General features: G+C 39.7%; 1 protein-coding gene and 1 pseudogene across 6 annotated transcripts in view; both read left to right on the top strand.

The window, feature by feature from the left end:
- Dip2c (disco interacting protein 2 homolog C) overlaps positions 1-27,473 on the top strand; it is a 366,894-nt gene that overhangs the window by 292,498 nt on the left and 46,923 nt on the right. For 3 of the 6 annotated variants that reach the window (XM_041630651.1, XM_041630649.1, XM_041630647.1), the window contains 10 exons: positions 4,152-4,288; positions 5,968-6,176; positions 8,366-8,480; positions 10,226-10,427; positions 12,341-12,450; positions 13,595-13,675; positions 20,226-20,349; positions 20,905-21,026; positions 22,015-22,126; positions 22,217-22,326. In XM_041630651.1, the coding sequence (XP_041486585.1) occupies positions 4,152-4,288; positions 5,968-6,176; positions 8,366-8,480; positions 10,226-10,427; positions 12,341-12,450; positions 13,595-13,675; positions 20,226-20,349; positions 20,905-21,026; positions 22,015-22,126; positions 22,217-22,326 (1,322 nt within the window). Of the gene's footprint in view, positions 1-4,151; positions 4,289-5,967; positions 6,177-8,365; positions 8,481-10,225; positions 10,428-12,340; positions 12,463-13,594; positions 13,676-20,225; positions 20,350-20,904; positions 21,027-22,014; positions 22,127-22,216; positions 22,327-27,473 lie in introns of all 6 variants that reach the window. The other 3 variants (XM_041630650.1, XM_041630648.1, XM_041630646.1) reach the window with 1 other exon arrangement.
- On the top strand, positions 26,180-27,043 carry LOC121432594 (annotated as a pseudogene).

The following is a 27,473-nucleotide window of genomic DNA, read 5'->3' as shown; positions in this document are numbered from 1 at the left end:
GCATTATGGGCTGACTCTGTCTGTATCCCTACACTGGTCCTGAGCTGCTTCCTTTTTTGCAACCCAGATCCCCTCTTTACTCATCCTAACTGATGCCTCAGCCCAGACTGGACACCGTAGCTTGGCCTCATGGAAGACTTTGAGGAGTATGTATGAAACCTGAGGAATGAGAGGTTTTTGTTAGGTATGAAGCTACTGTTTCGCCTGAAAGCAGTATAGGGAGTCACTTGATTGAAGAAACAGTGTGTCATACCCTCACTTGCCTCTCCAGCCCCTCTAGCCCTTCATATAATGTGCCTTGTGGCTTCTGAGCCACATTCTTATTTGTTGAATGTTGTTCTCAATTCCTGTCTCACAGAGTCAGCATATTTGTTCTCAATTTCTGTCTTCCAGCATGGAGCTATGTTGCTGCTTTCTCAAATTGAGGTGTAGATTCTGTGTAGAGTCTAGGCTTCCTCCTTTGAAGTCCCTTCATGCTCCTTTACACAATAGAGTGGCAAGAGCATGCTTGAACAGCACTCATTGTTATGTCTAATATACTTCATAACCATATATAGCCAATTAGCTTCTTGGCATCTTGGGTGGGATCTGAGTGCTAGGACAAAACCTAGTCGGTAAAGGCCTTGCTGCCCCTCTTGGAAACACAGAGAGATGGATTTTTCACACTACCTCTCCATAACAATAAAGAGTACAGGGATGGTCTTTCAGTTTTCTAGTTCAAAGCATAACAGAAATAAAGCCTGTCTCTTGTGCTCCTAATTTTCTATAGCTTTATAACTGTTTCCATTCCACCTCCTGTCATGAAAGCGCTTCTAGAGTCAGAGCAACTTAGGTCTCCAAACTCCAAATTCAGGCTGTCCCAGACTCATTGCCCACTTCCCAGGATTAGCCAGACCACCTAGCTCTTTTGCTTTATTTTATAAAGCCAAGCAAACTAGTTTTTAAGCAAATGGATTCCCATACTGGAAGCATAAAAAGATTTAAGTGACATAACAATGAAAAAAATACATTTGTCCACTCAAGTCACCTATAGCATCACATGTTTCTTTTCAGAAAACCCTTTTTCCTTTTCAGAAATTTCTATTCAAAAATACTCTGTAGTGTAAAATCATATCATAGAAACACACCCCCGTCCATGTCTACTTGTATATTGTCTTTCTTGGATTTGGGCTTTTTAAATGCAGTGATAGAATATAGTACACCATATTTTGTGTCTTATATTCATTTGCTAGCACATAAAAAACTTGCTTTTTTCCATGCAGTGCAGTATTGCACAGCTTGAATGCATAATAATATGTACTTTCCACAGTTGTTGAAGTTGTACTCTTTGCTGCATTCTGATGTGAAGGACGACATCTGAGCTTCATTCTACATGGGTATGGGAATATAATGAAAAATTTCTCAGAAGTGAAGTGTTTCTTTTTATCGTTATTAGGAATTTCACATATACATAAGCAGTTTTGATCAAATCTACCCCCATTACTTCCTCTGCAATTCCTTCTCTATGTCCCCAGTTCTCCCTGCTTCACCCCCAACTTTAAGTGCCCTCTCTCTTTAAATTTTTTTATGTGTAGGAGTGCTTTGCCTGTATGTGTGTCTGTGCACCATATGTGTGTCTGGTGCCCAGGGAAGCTAGAAGTGGATGTTGGATCTCTTTGGATTGGAGTTACAGATGGTTGTAAACCATTATGTGGGTCCAGGGAATCAAACCTGGGTCATCTGCAAGAGTAGCTAGTGCTCTTAATACTTGGCTATTGTTCCAATTACCTTTTTTAAAACCCACTGAGTCTACTTAGTGCTGCCTATATGCTCATGAATATAGGGTCATCATGAGCAACCTTTCGGGAACTTCATTCTTAAAGAAAAACTTACTCTTCCTCCTGTATCAACCATCAGTTGTAAACAGCTTCTCAGCTAGGAGTAGAAATTCATAAGCCTCTTCCCCATCCATGCTGGGATTTTAGTTGGCTTAATCTTAGTTGAAGGTCTGTCTGTATCTGCAGCATGCCCACATCATTCTGATTATTTCATACTCCTGGCTATGATGGGTGCTATTCCTATTTCTCTCTGCCTTTCCCATCAGACTTCATGATGTTTTCTAGTATGATAAATGAAGACAGTTTGGTCTACTTTTAGTTTTGTTGCTTGTGTTTTCTGCTACTCGAAATTGAACGCACACCCTTACACATTAGGCACATATTCTGTCATTGAGCTGCCTCCACAGCCTTTTTTTCTACATTTTGGTGTTTTGTTTTGTTTCTTGAGACAGATAGGGTCTCTCTATGTAGCCCTGGCTGTCTTAGAACTCTATGTAAACTAGGCTGGCTTTGAACTTGCAAACCTGCCTGCCTCTGCTACTTGAGTGCTGGCATTAAAGGCCTGTGATACAATGTCTAGCCCTTTCCTGTACATTTTATTTTAAGGCAAGGTCTTACTAACTTCACTAGGCTGATCTCAAACTCACTTACTACAAGACTCTGCTTTTTGGTGTAGTTTGGGTGTATATTTTTCTTATTGTGAGCGAGTTTAACTTTTCATGTTTCTGTTGATTCTATTTCTTTTTTTTTTATAATTTTTTTTATTAAGAAAAGAAGAAAAAAAAACATAAACAAAAAACAAGTTTCCACCTCCTCCCAGCCTCCCATTTCCCTCCCCCTCCTCCCACCCTTCTCCCCCTCTTCCCACCCTTCTACCCCTCCCCCCACTCCTCTCCCCCTCCCTCTCCAGTCCACAGAGCAGTCCGGGTTCCCTGCCCTGTGGTAAGTCCTAGGTCCTCCCCCCTCCGTCCATATCTAGGAAGGTGAACATCCAAACTGGCTAGGCTTCCACAAAGCCAGCACATTAAGTAGGATCAAAACCCCGTGCCATTGTCCTTGGCGTCTCATCAGCCCTCATTGTTCGCCATGTTCAGAGAGTCCGGTTTTATCCCATGCTTTTTCGGTCACAGTCCAGCTGGCCTTGGTGAGTTCCCAGTAGATCAGCTCCACTGTCTCAGTGGGTGGGTGCATGCCTCGTGGTCCCGACTTCTTTGCTCATGTTCTCCCTCCTTCTGCTCCTCATTGGGACCTTGGGAGTTCAGTCCAGTGCTCATGTGTGGGTCTCTGTCTCTATCTCTATCCATCACCAGATGTTGATTCTATTTCTTAGATGTAATGCCAGCCTCTGGAGGTTATAGAATTTCTAAACACTCATCTGTCACTGGCTGTAAAACATCACTTACCTAAGACACTAGGCCTCTGGCCACCTAGTCAGGCTTATGGTTTATAGTGGTGGTAGGTAGGATGGTGAAGTTGCATAAGCATCAAGTAAGTATGTGGGTCACAGATTAATGAGAATTTAGCATTGTTAAATGTGTGCATAATAAAGGCTGGAGGGGTAGGGCTCAGATGGCAACTGTTTACTGTGTAAACATGATCAGAATTTGGATCCCCAGTACCCCTTTAAACATCTGACACAGGCGTGAAATCCTGCTGCTCAGAGATGTTGAAGGTAGGAACAAGTAAACCCATGGAGCTAACTGGCCAGATAACATAGGTGAAATGATGAGCTCCAGGTTCAGAAAGGGAACCTGTTTCAAAAGAAAATAAGGTAGAAGAATAAGGAGAACACACAAGACACTACTTCTGGCCTTTACTTATGAGTGTGTCACACATACTGAGTGCCAAAACCTTTAAGTGGTATTCTCTGAAGGATTGTGTACAACAGGTAATTTAAACCAAGGCGTAAGATTTATGTAGGACACTGGAGGGTTTAAATTCTGCTTTCAACTTAGAGAAGCTTTGGAAGACTTGAGAACAAATACCTGTGCTGGTTCATTTGCAGGGATGTGGTTTGGAACTTTCAGCTGTTTCTCCGGTACATGTATAGTAAATGACTCTGACACATCCCAAGTATCATCTCATATGTAAATGGCACACAGTCTTTCTCTCTTAAATATAATTTTCATATTAAACTTAAAGTAATTGAAATGATTAATATGATAATTGAATCTAACATTTTGCTACAATATGAAAAGTTGCAACTCTTAGAGAAAATGGAATTTTATCCATGGTGGTATTTCTGTTCATTTGTGCCCCCATTGATATTTGTGGATTCATTAATTTCTCTCCTCCTTGCTCATGCTCTCCTTGTGCCTTTTATTTTGCCTTTAGCCATCATGTGTTCAGTGAAACCAGATGGTATTCCACAGTTGTGCAGGACAGATGAAATTGGGGAGCTCTGTGTCTGTGCAGTTGCCACAGGAACATCATATTATGGTCTCTCCGGTATGACCAAGAACACCTTCGAGGTAGGTTGATGACAAAATTCCTCCTTCAGCTCTTTCCCTGGCTCTGCCCGAACAGTTTTGCCAGGTGTTCAGAAACAGAAATCATTAAGATGATGATTTCACCAAAGAACATTCATATTAGACTGGTGGGCTTTTTCTCACTATATTTTTGTTTTTGATAATCGAGTCATCAGCATTATTCTTATCTTTTAGCCAGTATCCAGGAAGAATAAACAGTCTCTTTAAAATGGAGCTTTTGTTTGTTGTTTTTTATATCTGACAGATAAGTGATGAAAAACCACATGAACATGTGCATAGGTGTATAGGTAAATGCCCTCACTCAGGAAGTCAGCTGGCCATTCTGCACAGTTTTGTAGCATAGACTAGACTTGACTAGGTGTGAATTCAGGAGAACCTGAAAAACGTGAATAATAATTTCAGTGGCACAGTGAGAGTGTAAGGTATGTTGTAACAGATCATGGTATAGACATACATGTAGTGTGTGGATATGTGTCGTGCATGTTTACACACGTGGGATATGTGTGAAATGTGTGGAATATACATGTACGGCTGGTATACATAGATAACCTGCTTTATGTAGGTGGTGAACACAGTAAAAAGAGATGTAAAAGGAGTTAAGACAGCTTCTGGTGTCTAGTACTGTATTATGGTATTCTTAGAACTTTCTTCTATTTCTTGTACAGTGTCTAGCCTTATGATTGACACAATATTTCACTGATTCATGAGTAGAACAGGTTATTTATTCCTAAATGTTAGAGCCCAGAGTGAACATACATGTGAGTATAAGCTCAGACCTCTAAAATCCCTGGAACTGGAGCTGAGTATATGATCTAAAAAAACGTGCCTTTTCTGTGTGGTTATCTTCAAGGTTGAAGGAAACAAGATTTGTATTTTGGACAAGTTGTGCTCTCTTTACATTTTCCTTTTCAGTGTGTTTTCTATAAAGAATAGGGATCAGCTACTGCCGATATGTGTTATTTAAAAAAATGTACCTTGAGTCTCCATTAATCACTTTCATCACCAGATTTTAAGCATGGTACAGTGATTTATGGCTGCTGCTTGTCTGGAGACTCAGAGCCTGTGAGTGGAGATTCCTACAGCCCCTGCACATCAGCCAGACATGCAGAAGCAAGAGTCCTTTGCTGAGCCTGGGATGAACACAAGAGGGAACTGTGTGTCCATGTGCACTAATTACTTTTGACCTGCCTATAACTGCCTGACAAAAGCTACTCACGGAGGAAAAGTTTATGTTGTTACAGTTTGAGATTACAATCCATCATGGTAGGGAAGCTATGGTGACAGGAATGGGAGATAGTTTATCCAATTACACCCAAGGTCAGGAAGCACCAAGAAATGAATGTTGGTGGAAACCTTCCTTTGTATTCAGTCTAAGTCCTCAGCCCATGGACCTCACCACATTCAGACTGGGTCTTCCCTCATGTAAAGCTCTCTGGTATGATCAGAGTCGTATCTCCTAAGTTATTCAAAATCCAGTCTAATTTACAACAAATATTGAACATCGCACCATGTTTATAGACTGTCAGACAGAGTCACAATGACCTCATGCTGACAGAGTTCTAAGAGGTAAGAAAGTAAACTTGATCTCTCTAGAGAAGTGGCAAGGCTGTAGACCCTGCTTAACCCTTTGAGTTGGCCTAATTGTAGCCTTGTTTCCCTAGGTATTTCCCATGACAAGCTCCGGGGCTCCAATCAGTGAATACCCATTCATAAGGACAGGTTTGCTGGGATTTGTTGGTCCTGGGGGCCTTGTCTTCGTGGTGGGTAAGATGGACGGCCTGATGGTAGTCAGTGGACGAAGACACAATGCCGATGACATTGTAGCCACAGCCTTGGCTGTAGAGCCCATGAAGTTTGTCTATAGAGGAAGGTTAGTGGTACTTGTCTACTAATTAAATACTTACTTTTGGTATAGTTTGTTTCCTAGTTAGAGTTACTATTGCTGTGATGAAACACCATGATGTAAAGCAACTTGGAGAGGAAAGTTTATTTGGCTTACTCTTTCACAGTACTGTTCATCATTGATGAAAGTCAGGACAGAAACTCAAACTGAGCACAAAGAACCTGGAGGCAGGATCTGATACAGTCTATTATTAATCTGTATATCGCCACATGGCTGTGGCTTACTGGCAATCTCAGAGCTATTTCCTGTAGTAGAGGAATCAGCATATAAATCATCTCTTCTATAGTCTTTGTTGGTTTCTTTTTTTATATCTGTAGCCAAGATTTTCCGGTCTCCCCAAATCAAATCTGATTAATATTTAAGAGAATCATAACTTTTTATTTCCTGTGGAAACAAGGGCATACCCTCTCCCACAACATAATATATTTTCTGACTTCTGTTTTGAAATGAAGACATTCTTAAAATTTATAGGTTGGTTTAATTTAGTAGTTTTCATAATCGAATGTCTCTCAGCAGCTATTATTTTTTGTACATTAGCATTTAAAAAATTCAGAGTCAGCAAAGTGCCATATAAATCCAGACACTGTGCGTATTTCCCATCTTTACATGACTATCTATATATCTATATCTATATATCTATGGTTGTATTCTGTCTTTAAAGAATTTATTATTTTTAAACTATTTTTTTCTAGGACTGTGCATACAAATTTTTTGCTGTATTTGTTTAAAGGTTTTCTCAGCACCTTTACTGAGCACCTATAGCCTTCTCTGACTAAGCCTTAAACCTGCTGCATAGCTGCATAGCTGTGCACATGACACTGACTGGCTCAAATCCACAGGCTCAAATCACAGTCTCAAATCCACAGGGAGCTGCATCACTGTATACCATGGCCTGCCTGAGAGACTGCAAGACTAGGAAGCCTCATCTGGCTCTATGTTTACATGTTTGAAACTTTTTTTAAGACTTTCTCAGGTCCTATGTAGTAATATGTTCCCTTATTTGGGTGCCATACATAACAAGTCTTTCTCTATCCCGCCAGCCACCTCCCATTGACATGGAGACTTATTATGAAAGCTTGACCTTTAGTTAGGCTTGTTTTCAACTATCTCTTAAAAAAAAAAAAACTTTATTTAACTTTATGCGCATTGGTATAACGATGTCAAGTTCTCTGGAACTGGAGTTACAGACAGCTGCAAGCTGCCACGTGGATGCTGGGAACTGAACCTGGGTTCTCTGGAAGAGCAGTCAGTGCTCTTAACCACTGAGCCATCTCGCCAGCCCTCAACTAGCTCTTATAACTTAAATTAACCCATATTTTTACTAATCTATGTTCTACCATGTGGCTTTTTCTTCTATTCCATTCTTTGTGTCGGACTCATTCCACATCTGGCTGGTTCTGCATCTGCACCTAGATTAATCACATTTCCTCTCTGCCTGTAAGTCCCACCTGTTTGTCCTGCTTAGCTGTTTGGCCATTTAGCTCTTTATTAAACCAATCAGAAGGCACCTTTGGCAAAGATACATTTTTACAGTGTAAACAAATATTCCACAACAAGAAGCTATTTTTAAAAGGGAGTTCTGTGCTGACCATACAAAGCAGGAAGATTTGAGCAAAGAACTATTACTTGAAAACAGACTTTCTCTTGTTAGAGAAAGGACTATTTTACAGTTCCAAACTCAAGAAAGATTGATACAGTTCTCCAAATACTGGACATTCCGTTGATCATACGTAAATTTATTCTTCGTCTTAGCCAGCCTTTAGGCAACTACACATTATATATCCTGCTAAAAAAAATTACACTCAAAAAAAGCCATAAGATTGTAGGTTTGTTTACTATTTTCTGTTGGGCTCTATTTGTAGCTTAGTTTTGGCTGCATATTAGATACACCTGTAACTTTATTCTCAAACCTTAAAGAGACGGCAAACAGCCTCCTGGTGTTAGGTGTGCATTGTTACCCCCACCCCCAACACACACATGATTTTCTCACATTAGCTCATGTGTGGGAGTCTGGGACTAATCTTCATCTGTGACAGAATCCTGAGATTTGTGTAATTAATCTTGATTATGAAGTCCTTACTGCTGCAGGAGTCCTTGGAGTCCTTGGAAGCAAGTCTCTCTCCTCTGCTCACCACAGGTTCCCTCTGTTTCTGCAGGATAGCTGTGTTCTCGGTGACTGTCCTTCATGATGAAAGGATAGTGATTGTGGCTGAGCAGAGACCGGATTCCACAGAGGAAGACAGTTTTCAGTGGATGAGCAGAGTGCTCCAGGTAGTATGGCTGACTCTTAAAGCTTTTCTCCTGCTTTTCTCATTCACTGTAGGACTGTAGCTCAACCTTTGTCACCCATTCCTTTGACCATATGTTTATATTCTATTGCTTAAACTGTCTGATAGGAAATTCTATACAGTGTCCAGAAACAAACTGAACATATCAAGGGCAGAAGTCAGGAACTGCAGAACTGCTTCTTAGTAGTTTCGTTGACGGACTTGCATGTGTTGTTATAATCATGAGACTTTATGCTCTTTTCTCCAAACCCTTCTTTTTAATTATTTATGAGAATTGCCAATAGCCCTGTGTGAACTTATGCAACCTTTTTATTATAGTGAGAAAACCATCTCTTTGTTTGACTTTCATATACCCAGAGCACTGTCCATATGATATATACTTTTATAATATATATTGTGTATAATAGTCTGGGTTTTTTATAATTTTAATTTTTATCAAAAACAGTTTTTTTTCATACAATAGATTCTGATCATGATTTTCCCTCCCACAGTTCTTCCCAGATCCTCCCTAACTCCCTACGCATTCAAAGCCACATCCTTTCTTTCTCTCATTGGAAAACAAATGGGAACTAAACACACACACACACACACACAGAGAGAGAGAGAGAGAGAAAGAGATAGATAGATAGATAGATAGATAGAAAACAAAAGTGAACAAAAAAAGTCCAAAGAAAAAGCATAAGAAATGCATACAGACACAGAGATACACACACTCACACACATTGAAATCCCATAAAAACACAAAATTAGAAAACATAATATATAAACAAAAGACCTTTATGGTTTTAAAAAATGCCCAGCAAAGCATTATGAGGAAAAAAAAAAAAAACCTTCAAAAATACCATTGAGTTCATTTTGTATTGGCTGTCTACTGCTGGCCAAAGTGTAGTTTATATACCAAGTAAAGCTCCATTGGAGAAAATGAAGTTTTCTTTTGTGACTAATTTTTCCTTTATGGGTATAGACAAGGTTTTTGTGCATGCATTTATTTACGAAGGCTAGTTATAGTGACTTATTCCTGTAATTCAGCATTTCAGAGGCTGAGGCAGGAGAATTGCCACCCGCTAAAGATCTGCCTGAGCTATAGTATGTGGCTGTGTCTCAAAAACAAAAAGCAAAACCAAAAACAGACAAACAACCCTCAAAACGAAGAGGATAGGAGATTATAGTTCAGTGGGTCAAGTACTTCCTGTGCATGTACTTGAGTTCAATCCCTAGATGCCATGTAAAAAAAGCAGGCACAGTGGTATGTTCTTGTGATGGAAAAGCAGAGACAGGCAGATCCTTGGGGCTCACTGTCCAGCCAGCCTAGTCTAATTGGCAAATTTTGAGCCAGAAAGAAATACTTTCTTCAAAAAGATAAATAAATAACAGCAGACAGCACGTAAAAACCAACCCCAGAGGTTGTCCTCTGGCCTCCTCACACATGGATGCACAAACAAAAATTCTAAGTGATACACTATGTACTATATCTGTTTATAGATCCTATTTTACTTTTTAAAAATTGTTTACTTATTTCATGTGCATTGGTGTTTTGCCTGCATGTATGTCTATATGAAGGTGTCAGGTCCCCTGGAACAGGAGTTACAGACAGTTGTGAGCTGCCATGTGGGTTTTGGGAATTGAATCCAGGTCCTCTGGAAGAACAGTCAGTGATCTTAACTGCTGAGCCATCTGTACAGCCCCTAGAACCAATTTTAATATGACTGTCTCTTTCTTATTTTTCAGGCAATTGACAGTATACATCAAGTTGGAGTTTATTGCCTGGCCCTGGTACCAGCAAATACCCTTCCCAAAACTCCACTTGGTGGCATCCATTTGTCAGAAACAAAGCAGCTTTTCCTAGAGGGCTCTCTCCACCCCTGTAATGTCCTGATGTGCCCACACACCTGTGTCACAAATTTACCTAAACCACGGCAGAAGCAGCCAGGTATGCCAATAACCCTTCGTGTTGTGACATAGCCTTGAGTGGATTCTGTAAGCTGTGTCTGTCAATAGCAGGCTTGGGAGGAGCTCCATTTCTGAATACTGGTAATCTTCATACTCATGTTCTCCACATGGTCTGCACTCCAGGCAGTATGTTCTCACAAGATTTTGTTTGCACCCAGATGGCTAGAGTGTAGCAGTTCTTCTGAAGTAGTGCAGTCACCTCAGGTAGTCTGTACAGAGAATGTGGGTAAAAGAGGTGTGTGCCCTTCTTATTGGATATCACTTCCACTGGGATTGGTAATGTTCAGTCACCTGTTGGTAGCCCTAGACCAGGCATACATCCCTTGGGTATGGTCCTGTGTACAGATTCTGCGTAATTCACCCTTGCAGGTTTTATATGGCTCATTTAGGAATGAAAATGGTAGGCTATGTAATAACACTTTAAAACATGAGGAATTCTATTTATTTGCGACTGAGATTGTGTCTCATTGTCTGATATATTAGGAACACATTATCTTTTATCTGGCTTGCTTCTCATAGCTAATAAATCAGTCACATACTACTAAATCTCATACACTTGTCAGTGCATTTATTGTCAGAATGTAGTAAATTAGGAAACAGAAATCTCCTGCTAACTTGATAGCAGAGAGGCTGGTACATATAGCTAAAACAAAAGATAGATGAACATGATGTGGCATGTACCATACCCTCATCGCAGTCTCCATACCCACCTTGTGTTTTATGAGTTCTGGGGATTTGAACTCCACTTTCACACTTGCATAACAAGCCCTTTACCTACCAATCCCTCTTCTCAGTCTTTATACTGTAATTCTTCTATTAAATATCTTTTTTCCTCTTCTCCTCAATACCTCCTCCATTTCACTCACACACAGTAGAAGGGGGGATCTAGAATGTCTAACCTTTCGCTTTAAATATGTATTCCTTGGTTTGTATGTATTCATTTGATGAAAAATTTGAGTAATTGGCATGTTAGGGCTTCTAACAGTCAAAAATTTTAGTTTCTGCAGTTAAGAAATTTCCGGGCCAATAGAATGGCTCAGTGAATAAAATACGTGATGCCAGTCCTGAACCTGATTTCACTTTCAGAACCCACATGATGGAAGGAGAGAACTGACTCTAGCAAGTTGTCCCCTAACCTCTACACTCATACCATGGCATGAGTGCGTGTGCGTGCACAAATAAATAAATGTAATAAAAAATTTGCGAAAAATATTTTTAAAAGAAACTTCCTTTTTTATAATTGAAAAAGTGAAGCTATCAGAAACATGTCTGATGTTTCTCTTTCAAACTGCTGTCCTAAACTAAGAATGTTCATTGAGTTTGTAACAGTCAAGTGAAAAGAAAAAGCTTTTATTTTTAGTGGCTTCTGGGTTTACTCTTCTACGTCTCATTGTAGGCCTGATGGAAAATTGCAAACCTCACTGGTCAGTAAAATCTATAAATAAGTGATTCTTTATCATATCCCTTCATCTATCCCAATAGGCAAATGTGTCAACCCTCTCTACAGGTCCTAATATCAGAAAACAAGAAGAGGTATAATACGGAAGTCTTTCCTGGTTTTATATCCTATATTTATCTTCTGTACCATTTTTACAGTCACATCTGAATGTATATCACCTGTTGGCTTAATGCTATACAGTAGAAGCATCAGTCACAGAGGGCTAACAGGTTGTCTGTGATGAAAACATCATTCCTGTGTAACCTCACTCAGGTTTGTTCATTTTGACCATCACAGACACATCAATGATTTCTTTGCTATCTTATATTAAGAGTGATTTGAAGCTGTGTCCTCCAAAGTGTTTTACCAAGGTTAATTCTTCATTAATTGACTAAGAGTCCTGTAAAAAAGAATTTCACTTATGTCTTTAAGGTTATTCTTCTCTTTTTCCCCAGAAATTGGCCCCGCCTCTGTGATGGTGGGAAACCTGGTGTCTGGAAAGAGGATTGCTCAAGCTAGTGGCAGAGACCTGGGTCAGATAGAGGACAATGACCAGGCCCGGAAGGTGAGAACCGAGGTCAGAGCTCACATTATTCCCTTGACTCTAGAGCTGTGTTAACTATTTGTAAAATCACAGAATGACTGTCCCAAGTCCTCACTATGTCAGTTCCATATTTATTACTGATTTCACATCTTTGGTGATGCTAACCCATTTCACAGTGGAGATTAATAGGTTTATAGGAGAGAATGTTACGGGGTACATGAGGCTTTAGGAAGTTTCATCATGGCACAGAAATGAAGAAGTGATATCATTAACATGGGCAGGATTGAGGCAAATATTAGGAAACCTTTGATCTTTACTTGTTTCTAAGTATTCCCCACCAGCCCTGATGTGAAACCCACACTGCTTCACAGTGGCCTTGGTGCACAGTTTTTGTCTTTTGGGGTTTAACAGTTAATCTTCTTAATGCATCTTAAGGAACAAATATCTAGCACCTCCCCACCCACACAGCAAAGCACATAACTTGCCTATGTATTTCTGAGTCCCACTGTAACACTTCATTTCTGACAATACTTAGGACTCCCTGATTCTCACAGCCCAAGGTAGGCCCATTATTTAAATATTGCCAGTGTAATAACATATAGCAATTTGTTCATTAAAAAGATCTTGATTGTCATACTGTCCTCATGTAGTACATTTCTATTAATAGAAGGTGTTAGGGTGTTATGTGGAAATTTCCTTTATCTTCATGTGAAATAAGCTGCCCTTTTTATTTCAGACTAAATAAGATGCATTTAGTAATTGCAGAGAATTGGCATTCTATAATCACATATTTAATAAATTTTTTTAAGTAAGCTAGATTGTATATTCTCTTCTAAACATCACAGAAATCAACATTGCATCTTCTGGCTGATCTTATCTATAAGGAGATAGCTCTCCTCTTCCTTGTGCTGACTTGTAGAAAACTTGACTAACCAAGGATACAATAGCAGTCCTTGGTGCTGTTGGTCTGAGTCAGTTGCATTGAATTCTAATTAACTGCAGGATTTGCTCATCTGTTATTGATATATTTGCTTGACTTTTTCTTAAATGTGACTGTATCCTTATGCCTCTGTGTAGGAAAGAATGTGCTCATTTTTACTTAAATATTGATATTGCCTAACCCAGACTTCAGTGGCATGACTCTAACATCCTTGTGTCTTTCCAGTTCCTGTTCCTGTCAGAGGTCTTACAGTGGAGAGCGCAGACCACCCCAGACCACCTGCTATACACACTGCTCAATTGTCGGGTAGGCTCCAGAGCTCCAGAACTCATATTTCCTAACTGCTTGCTTTAATAGTCTGAACTTTTTTCTGGAAGATCACCTTCTTTATATACTCTCAAAGACTTCTTTTTCCTGTTTCTATGGTAAAATACAAAAGCAATATATGGGGGAGGATTTATTTCTGCTCAAAGGTTACAGTTCACCATTATGAAGGAAAGTCACAGCATCTGGAGCTTGAGAAAGCAAACCACACTGCATCAGCAGTCAAGAGGCAGAGAGCAAAGCAAAACTACACACTTGTCAATGCTCTCACTTCCTTCTCAGTATTTCTCACCCAAAACTGAGAGGTCAATGATATCTACAGTAGAGAACGAATACAGTCGCAGGAAATAGTTATATTCTTTTTTATTTTATTTTTTAATTGATTTTTATTGAGCTCTACATTTTTTCTGCTCCCCTCCTTGCCTCTCCTCTCCCCTTCAACCCTCTCCCAAGGTCCCCATGTAAACAAGTTGGTTTGTAATAAAATTAAGAATATAACTATTTCTTTTATCCTGCAACCTCTCCAGCATAAGTTGTCATGAGTGTTTTTGATCTTGGCCATTCTTACAGGTGTAAGATGGAATCTCATAGTTGTTTTGATTGGTATTTTTCTGATGACTAAGGATGATGAACATTTCCTTAAGTCTCTTTCAGCCATTTTAGATTCCTCTGTTGAGAGTTCTCTGTTTAGGTCTGTATAACACAAACGGGGGCCTGCTTTTTGTTGTGGTTTTGTCCCGCCCGGTACCCCACAACAGTTTAGCCCCAAAGAAAATCACACATAGGTCTCTATAAATTATAAGCTGATTGGCCCATTAGCTCTAGCCTCTCACTGGCTAACTCTCACATCTTGATTAACCCATTTTTCTGATCTATGTTAGCTATGTGGCTCAGTACCTTTTTAATGAATCTATCTTCAGTCTATAGATAAAGGCATGACTCCCCTTACTTCCACAACTGTCCATTTTCATCTTCCTTCACATTTCTCTTTAATCTTCTCTCTTCCTAGATTCTCCTGGCTCTCTTCATATAGTGTTTTTCCTGTAAGCTCCTCTTGGCCAAAGCTTTTTCCATGGCTCTTCTTCTTCCAATATTGCCTCCCAAGTTATGTCTAGCATATATGGCCTTAATTGTAACTTACCTCCTTTTCCTTGAGCATAGTGCCTTCTAACATCTTTTAATGAGAACTTTCTCCCTCATTTAATTTCCCTAACACTGCCAAAGTGATGGTATCCTGAGCAAACTGTCAGCATTTAGAGAGCCAGTCAGACTTGATTCATTTTAAAATCCCCCCTTTAACATTGCCTAATACTTTGCTCCCATTTTTGTAAGATGGATAAATACCTGTGTTCAAACTTTGTGAAAGTCTAAGTCTAAGCTCATGAGGAAGTAGATCCTTGTAGACATGAATATTCAGACTTGATGGCAGTGTGTTCATGGACAAAATAGTGAAATCAGCATTGTTCTGCTTATATCTATGAAGAAAACACCTCAGACACTGCCTTGGAGTGATGTCAGAGTACCAGGCTTGACATCCGATCTGTGTGACCTTGTGAACATTATCCAGGCCTTCAAGTCCTGTGATTTTAGTCATTTACTGTAAGAAAACATTGAATCTATAGTAAAATGTTTACTGGAAAATAATTCACATATTTTAAAGTCATTTCAACAAAAATAACAGAAAATCAGATACATAAAATTAGTTGTAGAGGTCAAAGCCATGAATAAATTTACTTTAGCTTAGTATGCAAAATGTATGGTTCAAGGGTGCCTTCTCCTCTTATATGCGACCCATTCCTAACTCTCCTTTGACCTATGTGGAGTTTAATTCTGAGATGTGAAGGATCACAGTGTCTTCAGAAAGATTCAGAGTCAAGCACCTGCATCCTCTATCTGCACCTGGAACAACTTAAAAGTGCTCAACCTGGGACATAGCAACAATATCTCATGCTCACTATAGTACATTTTACACTTAAATCACTGTCTTGTTCAGTCCAGCAGAAAGACGACATAGGCTACATGTGTAGTCATGTTTTCTAAATGCACCATTAGAAAGAGTACAAAGTAACATGGGAATTCATTTTCATAATGAATTTCTTGTGACATGTCTGGGGGACCATCATGTTTCATATGTCACCTACAGCCTTTCCAGTGCTTTCTACAATTAATAATACCATCTTTCTTGGATTATGGGTATTTTAATATGATTGAAACATATAACTTCAGAGTTTGGAGGATGTTTCTCATTGTTACCTTCAGTATCCATTCATGTGCTTGCATCCATGGCAACTGTAGTAATTAGGTATGAGGTATGCAAGATTGCAAGTTGGAATACTGCATATTAAAATGATCACTAACAGTGGAAAACTTTCCCTCTCAAAGCATACAGAATATCCTTTTTTGTTATTACTAGGAACTCTAGCCAGCTCATTTAATTTTTTCATATTGTTTCCTTATTTGGAGTATTTTCTTTATAATTTCAAAGCATGAGTTTTGTTTGGCCTTTTGTTCATTCCTTAACTGTTTTAGTTGTTAAAATAAAACTTTAAAACAGTGTCAAGTTCACAGTCAGTAAAAATGAAATTTCTTGTGTTTAGAATGGAAGCTGACCCCTACTTGTCTTTGCACTATCATCCTGATAATGAAAACTCACCCACGGTTATATTAGAAGATTGTTCTAACTTGATGAAATAACTTTACCTAGAAATCTGTTTTTCCCAAGTGATTTCAGAATAGAAATTTTTTTTCCCTTGAATATTGCTGAGGATGTCGGAAAATAATGGCAGTTACCTGAGGCTAAATGACTTCATGGAAACACTCACTTGGAATTTGTTTTCTTAACAAGTAGTGTGTGGAAAAACAAAACATGTCACTGAAAACTGGTAGTATTTAAATCTTCTAACTGAATAGAGGCTGGAGAGAGAGCTCAGTCAGTAGAATGCTTACCTTGTGAGCATGAGGACATGAATTCAATCCCTGAGATATATATACAAGGGAAGAGAGATAAAGTGCTTATAATCTCAGCCCTAGGAAAGTAGAGGCAGGTGGATCCCAGTGTTCAAGGACACTGAGAGACCGCTTCTCAAAAAATGTGGGGGCAGACAGACCCTTATAGATGAACTACACCTTAGGTTGCCCTCTTACTTCCATGTGCATGTGTATAAATATGCATCCTCACATACATGAACACAAACACACAAGACTATTAAAGAGCAAGTGGTAATGTATTTGTGTCACATTGTATGCCCATTATACAGTGGAGTCATGTCACACTTAACAAGGGAAGGAGGAAAAGCAAGAAATAGAATAATGTCTCATATCATTATTTTGACATTCAAGCTACCAGCCTGCTGTGAGTTACTCTTCAGATATGGGGAAGAGGGATCTCAACACACATCACATCCCTAGTGACCCCAGTGAGGGATTCCAATGTTCAGGTGAAGATTGTTTATTCAATATGGCTCTTTCCAAGCAAGAGAGTTACTCATTTGGTGGTCACCTCATCACAGAAGCCCAGCAAAAAAAAATGATGCCAGACTTATCATAGTCTATGTCTTTCCAACATAGCAAGTTCTAAAGGGACTTGAGGGTAGTACTGATGAATTTCAAGTCTCTATACATGCTGGCTCCAGATCCTAATTCCCATAAAGTGTGTTTTTCTCCTGAGCCATTATCACAGAGTATGATGGGTTAATTTTTTATTAACCCCATAAAATGGTAAAGAATATTTTGGAAGTTATTTCATAACTTTAAAAGATAAAAGACATCATGTAAATTAAATATCACATTTTGTTAAAAAGCTGAATTTTCAGGAACTAAAATTAAAGTGAATTTTCTAAGAAATTCTTGACTGCTGGTTGTGAGTCCTCCAAGCTTCTCACATCTCAGAACCAAAGAAAGGGAGGAGAATCATCTTTATCTTCCAACAAGGTATTAATAGGTGGTTGTATTGCCTACTTTTGTTGCTATAATAAAGTCTCTGAGGCATATCATTTCATTTTTAAAAGCTTTTATTGGCTTACAGTTCTGGGAATGCAAAGTTGAGAGGTCACATCTTGTGATGGCTTTCTTGCTGACAGAATCCTGAGACAATACAGAGTTTCGTGTGACAGGAGAAGAGTAGAGCTGTGAATATCTGTGTGCTGGTCTCTTCCCTTCTCAGAAACCCACCACCCCTCAACCATGGAGGTTCCATTCTAAAGACATCATGTAATAATCCTCCTTTCTGCCCCCAAAGCTTTACCTCTAAACACTGTAGTCTTGATAAGTTTTAACATTCTAATATTTCACAGTTCAGATTAAATTTTAACCCATGGTGCTTTGGAGAAAACACAGACCATATCCAAATTATAATAGGGATCCACTTTAACTCTTCTGATAGTGGAAGAAAATTTATTAGAGAATTGTAATTATCTTAGGCAGAGACAGGCATACCATAACAATAGGATGGTGAGGGACTCCCCCAAAACAGGTAGATGTTCTCAATAGGGACAGAGAGATATACTAATTCTGCCAACTCTCTTCTGAGACATATTGCTCGTATGCCATGAGGCTCATACCCTGTGTATGACCATGGGTATGCTGTGTTTCCTTATAAAGAGACTGTCATACTCCAATGTCAAGAGTGGGTTTGATGAGGAGCCTTACCATCAACCGTGCTATTTATTTTTTTCCCCATAGCCACTTTCCCCAAGCTCAATCAATGGGCCTTAGGTTTAGTTAGTTGTGTGTTTTAATTCATGCTGACAGACATGTCCATGAGTAAATGCTCAGAGGAATGCTTAATCTTGAAGGCACCAAATTTTAGGTTTTTCTATTTCTTAGACTCACACCATCTCATATGCTTACCCCTACTCCTACTCAGCATCTTTGTTGCATTCCGCTTTCTTTCTCATTAGTATACTTTACATGCCACTTTCTGTTTTCTTATTTTAATCTTCCTATGATGTAAAGAAAAGTGTGTGGGAGGAGAAGGATAATTTAGAGACTTGAAAGCCAAGCATCTCTTCTATTTAAAACACTAGTCATAGCATCAGTGATGTCTAAAGACTGATTTGGCTGTTTCCTGGGTGACTCCACCCTGCCATGCCTTTGTTTGTGTTGGTCATCAGAGACAACAACTTGTCCTCATAGAAATTACTATGCATGTTTTTGCTAAATATGAGGTACTGGTGCATGAATCTTAATGCATCATAAAATACTCTTCTGCACTTCCATCCACATGTGTGTTTGTGACTTGGGACGTTGTATATAGGAATGCAGGGTGTTTTTCCAGACATTGCTCCCTAACAGTCCAGAGTCCATGCAGCTGTTTTCCACATAGTAGGTAGCTCTTCCTATCAGCTCCTTTAGGATCTCACTTTTACACATTTCTTTTTTGGGAGAGTTTCAGCACCTGCTCTTGAAGCTCACTGTGTTTCCTTATGAGTCCTACAAGCTCCGGCGTCCTTCTTCTGCACTTCCTCATATCATATAAATCATATAAAGCTATTTGCTTGAATATGATACACTTATGATATTACGATTGTTCACAATCACTTTCACTTTCAGTTTCATTAGTCTTCCTTACCCCATAAACTACCAGTCAGAATTGTCTACTGCTTTAAAAAGGCCTGTTTGAAAGTAGCTGTAGACAGTGGTCTTTACACCTGTGATTGATGCAAATGAGCTATGTGTGGTATCAGAAATTTTTTAAGTTAGTTGAATGTAGTTTGTGGACAAGGGTTTACATGCCCGCCCCCTCCCCCCCCCCACACACACACTTGTTTCTTTTGAGACAGGTTACTATGAGCAGTACAGGATATCCTCAAAGTTGCAAAATAGCTGAGGCTGGCCTCTAACTCTTGATCCTCCTGCATCAGCTTCCCTAGTGCTGGGACTGTAGGCATATACCTGCATGTCTAGCTATAGTACTTTATTCATTCTTTTCTTCACAATGTAAATACTAAGTGGCATACCTTTTGGTCTTTCTCAGTTCCTATCCTGCACTAATCTTTCCTGGTAAGGCTCTTTCAAGGTATTTTTAGCCTGAAGATGTTTTCTTTTTGTTTTTACATACTTAAAAATCTACATGAAAATGTACTTGAGGGTTGGAGAGATGGCTCAGCAGTTAAGAACACTGCCTGCTCTCCCAATACCTGCTTTCCCAAAAGTCTTGAGTTCCATTCCCAGCAACCACATAGTGGCTCACAGCCATCTGTAATGAATTTGGGCCCGCTTCTGGCCTGCAAGCATACACACAGGCAGAATACTGTATATACAATAAATAAATAAATCTTTAGAAAAGGAAAATGTACTTCAACTGCCTAGAGAGCTATTGACAGTTGTTGATTTTTAAGGAGGAAGAGTTAATTTTCTTTTGATATAGTAGGAGAAAATGAAGAAAACATTCTAAATATGACCATTATAATTATGGTTCAAAACTATGACCATATCAAAACCCAGTGACCTGAGATTTTGTGGCAAATGGATTATATGGTGTATGGTCTACTATGGTGAGATATCTCTAACAACCTCTTCTTACAATGCTCAGGGAACAATAGCAAACTCCTTGACTTGTGTTCAGCTTCACAAGCGCGCAGAGAAGATAGCAGTGATGCTGATGGAAAGGGGCCACCTGCAGGATGGAGACCACGTGGCATTAGTCTACCCTCCAGGTAAAGCAGTAGGATCAGACATGACCCCTGAGAGGTAACAAGGACAAAGATGGGAAGAGCCACTTTGTTGCCTGCAACTATACTTGAAGAGTTTCTGGGTTACTGTCTAGTATTTTCTTTATATCTGTTTAGATTCTCACCAGGCTCATTTTCCTCTAGTTATTCTCACTCACATGGCCCAAGATACATGTTAACACTGCTTCAGAGGCTTAAAGCAATGCCTACCTGAACTTTTTATCTACAATTGAATAAGTTACTAAGGTAGTTCATACTGGAGTAGTTAAGTTTTCAGCTCCTAGGCATAATCATATTATTGAATAGTTATCCAGAGAAATGACATATAAATGAAACAACTAAGCTGTCTTGAAGAACAAGCCACAAAAAAGTAGTTATTGAGACTTACCAAAAGGTGCAGAGAAGGAGTTTCTTAAAGGCCTTGTTTGCTTAACTGTCTTGACTTTTCCTAGACTAGAACTTTCACTGAGAAAGAGCAGTGGTGGTCATTAAGCAATGTGATTGGCTACATGTGAGTTTTTCTGCTTTCCTCTTGTGTAGGAATAGACCTTATTGCTGCGTTTTATGGTTGCCTGTATGCAGGCTGTGTGCCAATCACCGTGCGACCTCCACATCCACAGAATATTGCAACAACATTGCCTACAGTCAAGATGATCGTAGAGGTAACCAAAGCCTGGGTAGGAGCTTGTGGGCCTTTCATCTGCCTGTGCTCAGTGGCAAGCTGTGATTCACAGACCTAAAGTCTCCTGGGGCAGCTGCTAGCTGTGCTGTACATGTGGGTTTGCAATGAAAGTAATAGAATTGGAAATAGTCTGCCTCCTGGAAGTTTATCATCAACTTTGGGAGTAAGATCTAAGCTGAGCAACATGGAAGCTTTGGCCAGCTGGGAGCAGCTATAGCAGTGCATTGACACTGAAAATGCCTCAGATTGGATTCATAGAGAAGGCATCATCACCAAACACTAAGAAGCAATCTAAATGGGAAAAAAAATTTCATTTTCTTCAAGTTCCTTCTAAATCTAGAAGGTTATTTTCTTTGTTTTTAGCGTATATATGTATACTTTGTTTTTATGTATAAGAAAGTTAAAAAGACTAGCATATGTGTTTCTCTTATGGGAAGCAGAATCCTAAGAAGCCAAGAATAGTCTTAGCCTTCTGGTGAATTGTCTTGGTAGCTATGTGGGAACACTGCCAAGGAAGACACTCCTGCTAGAAAATATCTACAGTGATCTGCTCATGTAGCTTTTGTCAAATAGCACATGCTGAGAAAGAAGCTTCTGATGTTTTTCTTGGGTGTGAGAGTAATGCTAGGACAATACTTAATCACAGGAGTAGAAGAACCTAGCCTCTGAGTTTTTTCTGGGTGTGTATGGCTTTGTCATACCCTAGGTAGCTCTCAAGAACTAGTTTGGAAGTTCTAGCAGGAGAGAAACCCTAGAGAATGGTCTTCTACTACTGGAAAAGGTCATCCTCTTCAACCAAGAGTGACATTTCCAGCTAGATCAGCTCCACGTCCTCAGCTAGCTCTTGGGAATCAAGCTGTGTACTTTTAATCTATGAGAAACACTAGGCACATAAGGGATGAGCACCTCCCAGATGTGTCCATTTCTGGTGTATATTCATTCCTTCCCTTCTTGTCTCTTCTCCTCAGGTGAGTCGCTCTGCTTGTCTTATGACAACACAACTGATTTGTAAATTGCTACGGTCCAGAGAGGCAGCAGCAGCTGTAGATGTCAGGACATGGCCCCTCATACTGGACACAGGTCAGCACTTGGACTGGCTTTCTACGTGCATTTGTTTGTTATGGTCTTTAGTATAGGCAAGTAGACTGATAGTTTTGTTTTCCTCTGCAGATGATTTGCCAAAGAAGCGGCCTGCCCAAATCTACAAACCTTCTAACCCAGACATGCTGGCTTACCTTGACTTTAGTGTGTCCACAACTGGAATGCTAGCTGGTGTAAAGGTGAGAAGACAGGTCTGCCTAATGTGCAGACCAGTGATGAACAACAGACAAGCCATGCTCTGATTGTCCACTAATGTTGTTATGTATGATTATGTTCTGTGATGTATGGAGATTCATGTGATATTAGTTTCATAGAAGCTATTACATATGTGACCTTTCAATACATGAGAGCCAATTTTTAAATAATCTTGGGAAAGCTGGGGGTATGACTTAAATGTACAGCCCTTACCTAGCATGTTCTAACAATATTTTTTGAATTGTCACAGTCTTACTGCATACTAGAATGCTATATATAATCTTCTTGCTTGCTGGTTCTCTACTCTTACTCTGCTCTGCATCTTTGTACTGCCTTCTCTTACTTATCAAATGAGCATAATCATAAACTGAAAGATGGCTGCTTGGTGAAGCTAGAGTGAGAATCTTTTGGCTATCAAAGAGTAGAACTTCTGATGTTACCTGGAATCGGCATCCTCAAAGTTCAGATGTCCCTCAGGGTCCAAAGCCTCAGGAAGCCTTTTCCTCTCCATCTTTGCCTTTGAGTCCAACTGGGACACTTTGAGCTGGTTACCTGTTAGTTAGCTCTCAGACTTAGTCTCTTCAGTGGAATTAGAGAGCATATCAAATTATCATGAATATTAAATAATTAAAAAAAACTTCCTGTGGAGTGGTGCAAGCCTTTAATCCCAACACTCAGGAGGCAGAGGCAGGCATATATCTGGGAGTTCAAGACTGGCCTGGTCTACAGAGCTAGTTCTAGATAGCTGGGGCTGTTACACAGAGAAACCCTGTCTCAGAAAAACAGCAATAGCAAAAACAAAACAAAACCTAAATATCTTCCTAAAAGAAATATTCTCAGACCATGATGAGTTAATTATTGTTATCCTTAAGTGAGCTTCGAATTTCTTCCTGTCAGAGCCAAAATAAAAACATAAAAGCCCATACTTCTGATTATTTTCATGGAGCATGGAAGTGGGAATCTTAATTAAAAAAAATACATCCACATGAAAAGATAGTGTGCATTACTTTCTGGTGATTCAAGTTAATTTATACACCATAGAAATACTCAGAGAGATGGATAACTAGACTTTCTTTCAAACTCCTAAAATGTTTTTCCAATTTTTGATAATATGATGATGAACATGTGAAGAGAAGTATATTGTGGTATCAGTTAATGAGACCCTATATGTTTTAAGGGCTGAAATGCACAGGGGGATAGGGGAAGTTGTCTGGCATATTCTCTGCACTAATGTCTGCCTCTTTAGTCCCATAGGGTAGCAAAGACATCATTTTTCTCTGGAAGAAATTGTCACTCAATTTTAGCTTTTGGATGAAAACATTCAGTTGCATACCATAAAAGCCATGGGTGTTTTCTCTGTCATTCATGCTATGGACTGTCAGGGTTCATGTAAAACAGAATATGTTGTTCCATTTTAACTTGTGTTGCTGTAAACTTTGAATGGTCCTGTGCACTCTTAGTTGTATCTACCCAGGGAAAGGACACTTACTTAACCTCAGCCAAGCAAAATGACTCTGAAAGACCAATCTGCGTAGGTCACGCTGTGTACTAATTATCTCACAATGCAACCAAAGTAAGTAGTACATAGGTTTGAGGCTGTCTCACATCTGATGCACATAGGTTCAGAGAAATACTTTTGGGGCTTCTCGGAGTCCTTTGTTGCTTGGCCTCTGGGGAAAAAATACTTCTTTATCCAAGTCTGAAGTTATCTAGTAAAAATCAGGAATTCACACTTCATTTCAGAACACACTCCTAATTCAGGCCCCAAACTGGAATGTGCTTAGCAGAGATAGAGGGTGTGTGTGTGGGGCGCGGGGGGGGGGGGGGGGGAGTATTGTTTTGTTTGGGTGTTTTTTCTCCCTGTATTGTTTTTTTCTTAACCTGTTTATCCTCTTATCATGTGTTAAAACTACTCTCAAAACCTACCAGACTCCTTAGCTACCAGCCAGGAAGATATGAAAAACCCTTTTCTCTGATGTCAATCAAGTTTGGCAAAGTGCTGGCAAATCTTATAGTTATCCCATGTCTGAACTTTGCACTACATGATGATCTCTTTGAGAGCAGGTCCATACTTACTTGTTATTTTTTTTTATAGAGAAATCTCTCTGTATCTGAGACTGTGTGGCTCAGACTGCCTTCAAACTTGCAACAGTCCCCTTGCCCAAGGGCTGGATAGCAGTGTACCACACCTGATTCCTACATTACTGTTTTGTTTAAATCCCTAGCACCAACTGCGGTGCCTTATAGAGTGACAGAGCAAGCACTTAGCATGGCAGCATTTACCCAAAGAACAGGAGGGCTATTTTCTGGTTCTGCATGGTGCCCTTTCCAGTGCATCCAGGCAGTAAAGACTGCTTTGGTTACTCACATTGAGTGCATGGTAGGAGAATTTAGTAACTGTGATTCAAAGAGTGACAGGACCTTAGAGGAACATGGTATGACTATAGATTTGTTTCCCCATTAAGCAGATAGTATGGATTTGAGAGAGAGAGAGAGAGAGAGAGAGAGAGAGAGAGAGAGAGAGAGACAATGAAAATACATGTACATACACACACACATATCTGTATATATTTTGCATTCTAGAGTAACTCTACAACTGGGATGAATTCATTGAAGCAGTTCCATTAATACAGCCTTTCCCTGAATAGAACTTCTGACAGTGAAATGACACTTGACAATCAAAGGAATCTGCATCCTTCTTTCTTTTATCTCTTCCGCTGAAGTGTTGAATAAATGGGTTGGATTTCCTTCCTTGTGTTCTTTACTGGTTCTGTTTATAAATTAGCACTGCAGTGGCATGCTACTTCACATATAACTTGTCACATATTTTAAGCCATCATGTCTGATACAGCTTTCTATGCTTCCTTGATTTCTCAGATGTCGACTTGGTTATTAAGTTCTCAGAAAAACAATGTTTTTGTTTGAGGCAATCTGTGGTGTTTCAGAATCTGTCACCTTGCGTATTGTACACGATCTAGTCTGAGATGGGAAGAGGGAAGGGATTACAAAGAAAGAGCTTCACCATCTTCCATACTACATAGAGACTGCCATTTCATTGCGGAATGGTCATATATAATAAGGACCTGAGGGTCAGGAAGAAGGTTAAGGTTTTACTTCCAAAACTCCCTAACATGGTTTTCAGCACATTTTCTCACTTCTGAGCCACTATTATTTAAAAATGGGATTCCATGCTGTGAAGTATAGACACCTGTATATCACGGACAGGTGCTGTAAGAGTCCCTGAACCTCAGGGAATAATAAGGCCAAGACTCCACTGCAGAGGTGGGCATGAAGCCTCTACCTTCTTTATCTACCTGCAGGCAGTTTTATGGACACAAGAATCCCTGTTTGTATAATCTGCTTTTCACATCCAAAGATTTTTTGTTTTCACTGCTGGAGTTACAAGGAGGGTCAAGAAGTTTTGAGTGTGGTTTATTTGTTCAAAATGGAAGCCCTCTGAGTGTAGTGACTTGTGCATGTAATCCACACAATCAGAAGGTTGAGGTAGAAGGATTGCCACAGTTAAAAGCCAGTTAAGGCTTTGTAGTGAGTTCCAGGCTGCCTTAGGTAACACATGTGAGACCATGCCTAATACCCAACCCATTACCCACACACCCTCAAAAAAGGAGGGAGAGTAGGAAGGCTAATGGGAACATCAGCACCTACCTTTCCAGAACAATGTGACTCAAACTTGCCATAGTTGTCACTGTCTCTAACAGTATCCTTGAAGCATTTATTTTGAATTACCATAAATTTAATATGGGAGTTCCTGCAAGTTTCTTCCTGCTCTCTACATCTGGCCTCTGGCCTCTGGCCTCTAGCCACTTCCCTTGTGTCATGGCCCCGAAATGGCAGTCTGCGCTTCTGCCTCAGTCCAAGAAACCCAAATCGGCTCCGTCCCCAAAACTGGAGGACAAGTCTGCCTCTCCCGGCCTGCCGAAGGGAGAAAAAGAACAGCAAGAAGCAATTGAACACATTGACGAAGTACAAAATGAAATAGACAGACTTAATGAACAAGCAAGTGAGGAAATACTAAAAGTAGAACAAAAATATAACAAACTCCGCCAACCGTTTTTTCAGAAGAGGTCAGAATTGATCGCTAAAATCCCAAATTTTTGGGTAACCACATTTGTCAACCATCCACAAGTGTCTGCATTGCTTGGGGAGGAAGACAAAGAAGCTCTGCATTATTTAACCAGAGTTGAAGTAACAGAATTTGAAGACATTAAATCAGGTTACAGAATAGATTTTTATTTTGATGAAAATTCCTACTTTGAAAATAAAGTTCTCTCCAAAGAATTTCATCTGAATGAGAGTGGTGACCCATCCTCAAAGTCCACTGAAATCAAATGGAAATCTGGAAAGGATTTGACAAAACGCTTGAGTCAAACATAGAATAAGGCCAGCAGGAAGAGACAACACGAAGAGCCAGAGAGCTTCTTTACCTGGTTTACTGACCACTCTGATGCAGGTGCAGATGAGTTAGGAGAAGTCATCAAAGATGACATTTGGCCAAACCCCTTGCAGTACTATTTGGTTCCTGATATGGACGATGAAGGGGGAGAGGCAGGAGATGATGACGATGATGATGAAGAAGAAGAAGGCTTGGAAGATATTGATGAAGAAGGAGATGAAAGTGAAGAAGATGAAGATGATGATGAAGGGGAAGAAGGAGAGGAGGATGAAGGCGAGGATAACTAGCACAGAAGACTGATGGATTCTGACTCTCTTTTTTTATTTTCTTTTTATTTTTTAAATTTCTCCAGTCCCTGGGAGCAAGTTGCAGTCATTTCCCTCCCGTCCCCAATCCCTCTTGTGCTCAGTCGCCCTGTTTCTGAGGTCTCGCTTCTCAATACCATGGTTCTCAACTTATTTTGGGGGAAATGTCTTGAGCAAAATACAATGGGAAAAGAAAGAATCTCCACTACTCTGTTCTACATTCATTTTTATCATTTCTTGTCTTGAACTGTGGATTCAACACCACCACCACCATGCTCTGTGGGAAAAAAGAAAAGCCCTCCAGCCCCTTTGGCTCTGCTGGAGGCTGGAGGGTGCTAGGCCCCTGTGTAGTAGTGCATAGAATTCTAGCTTTTTTCCTTTCTCTGTATATTGGGCTCAGAGATTACACTGT

This window comes from Microtus oregoni, unplaced genomic scaffold (assembly GCF_018167655.1).
Source record: "Microtus oregoni isolate MIOR12 unplaced genomic scaffold, Mior012 000035F_ref0000213, whole genome shotgun sequence".
Taxonomy (NCBI): Eukaryota; Metazoa; Chordata; class Mammalia; order Rodentia; family Cricetidae; genus Microtus; species Microtus oregoni.
The sequence above is the reverse complement of the archived record's forward strand: the minus strand, read 5'-3'. Positions and strand labels throughout refer to the sequence as shown.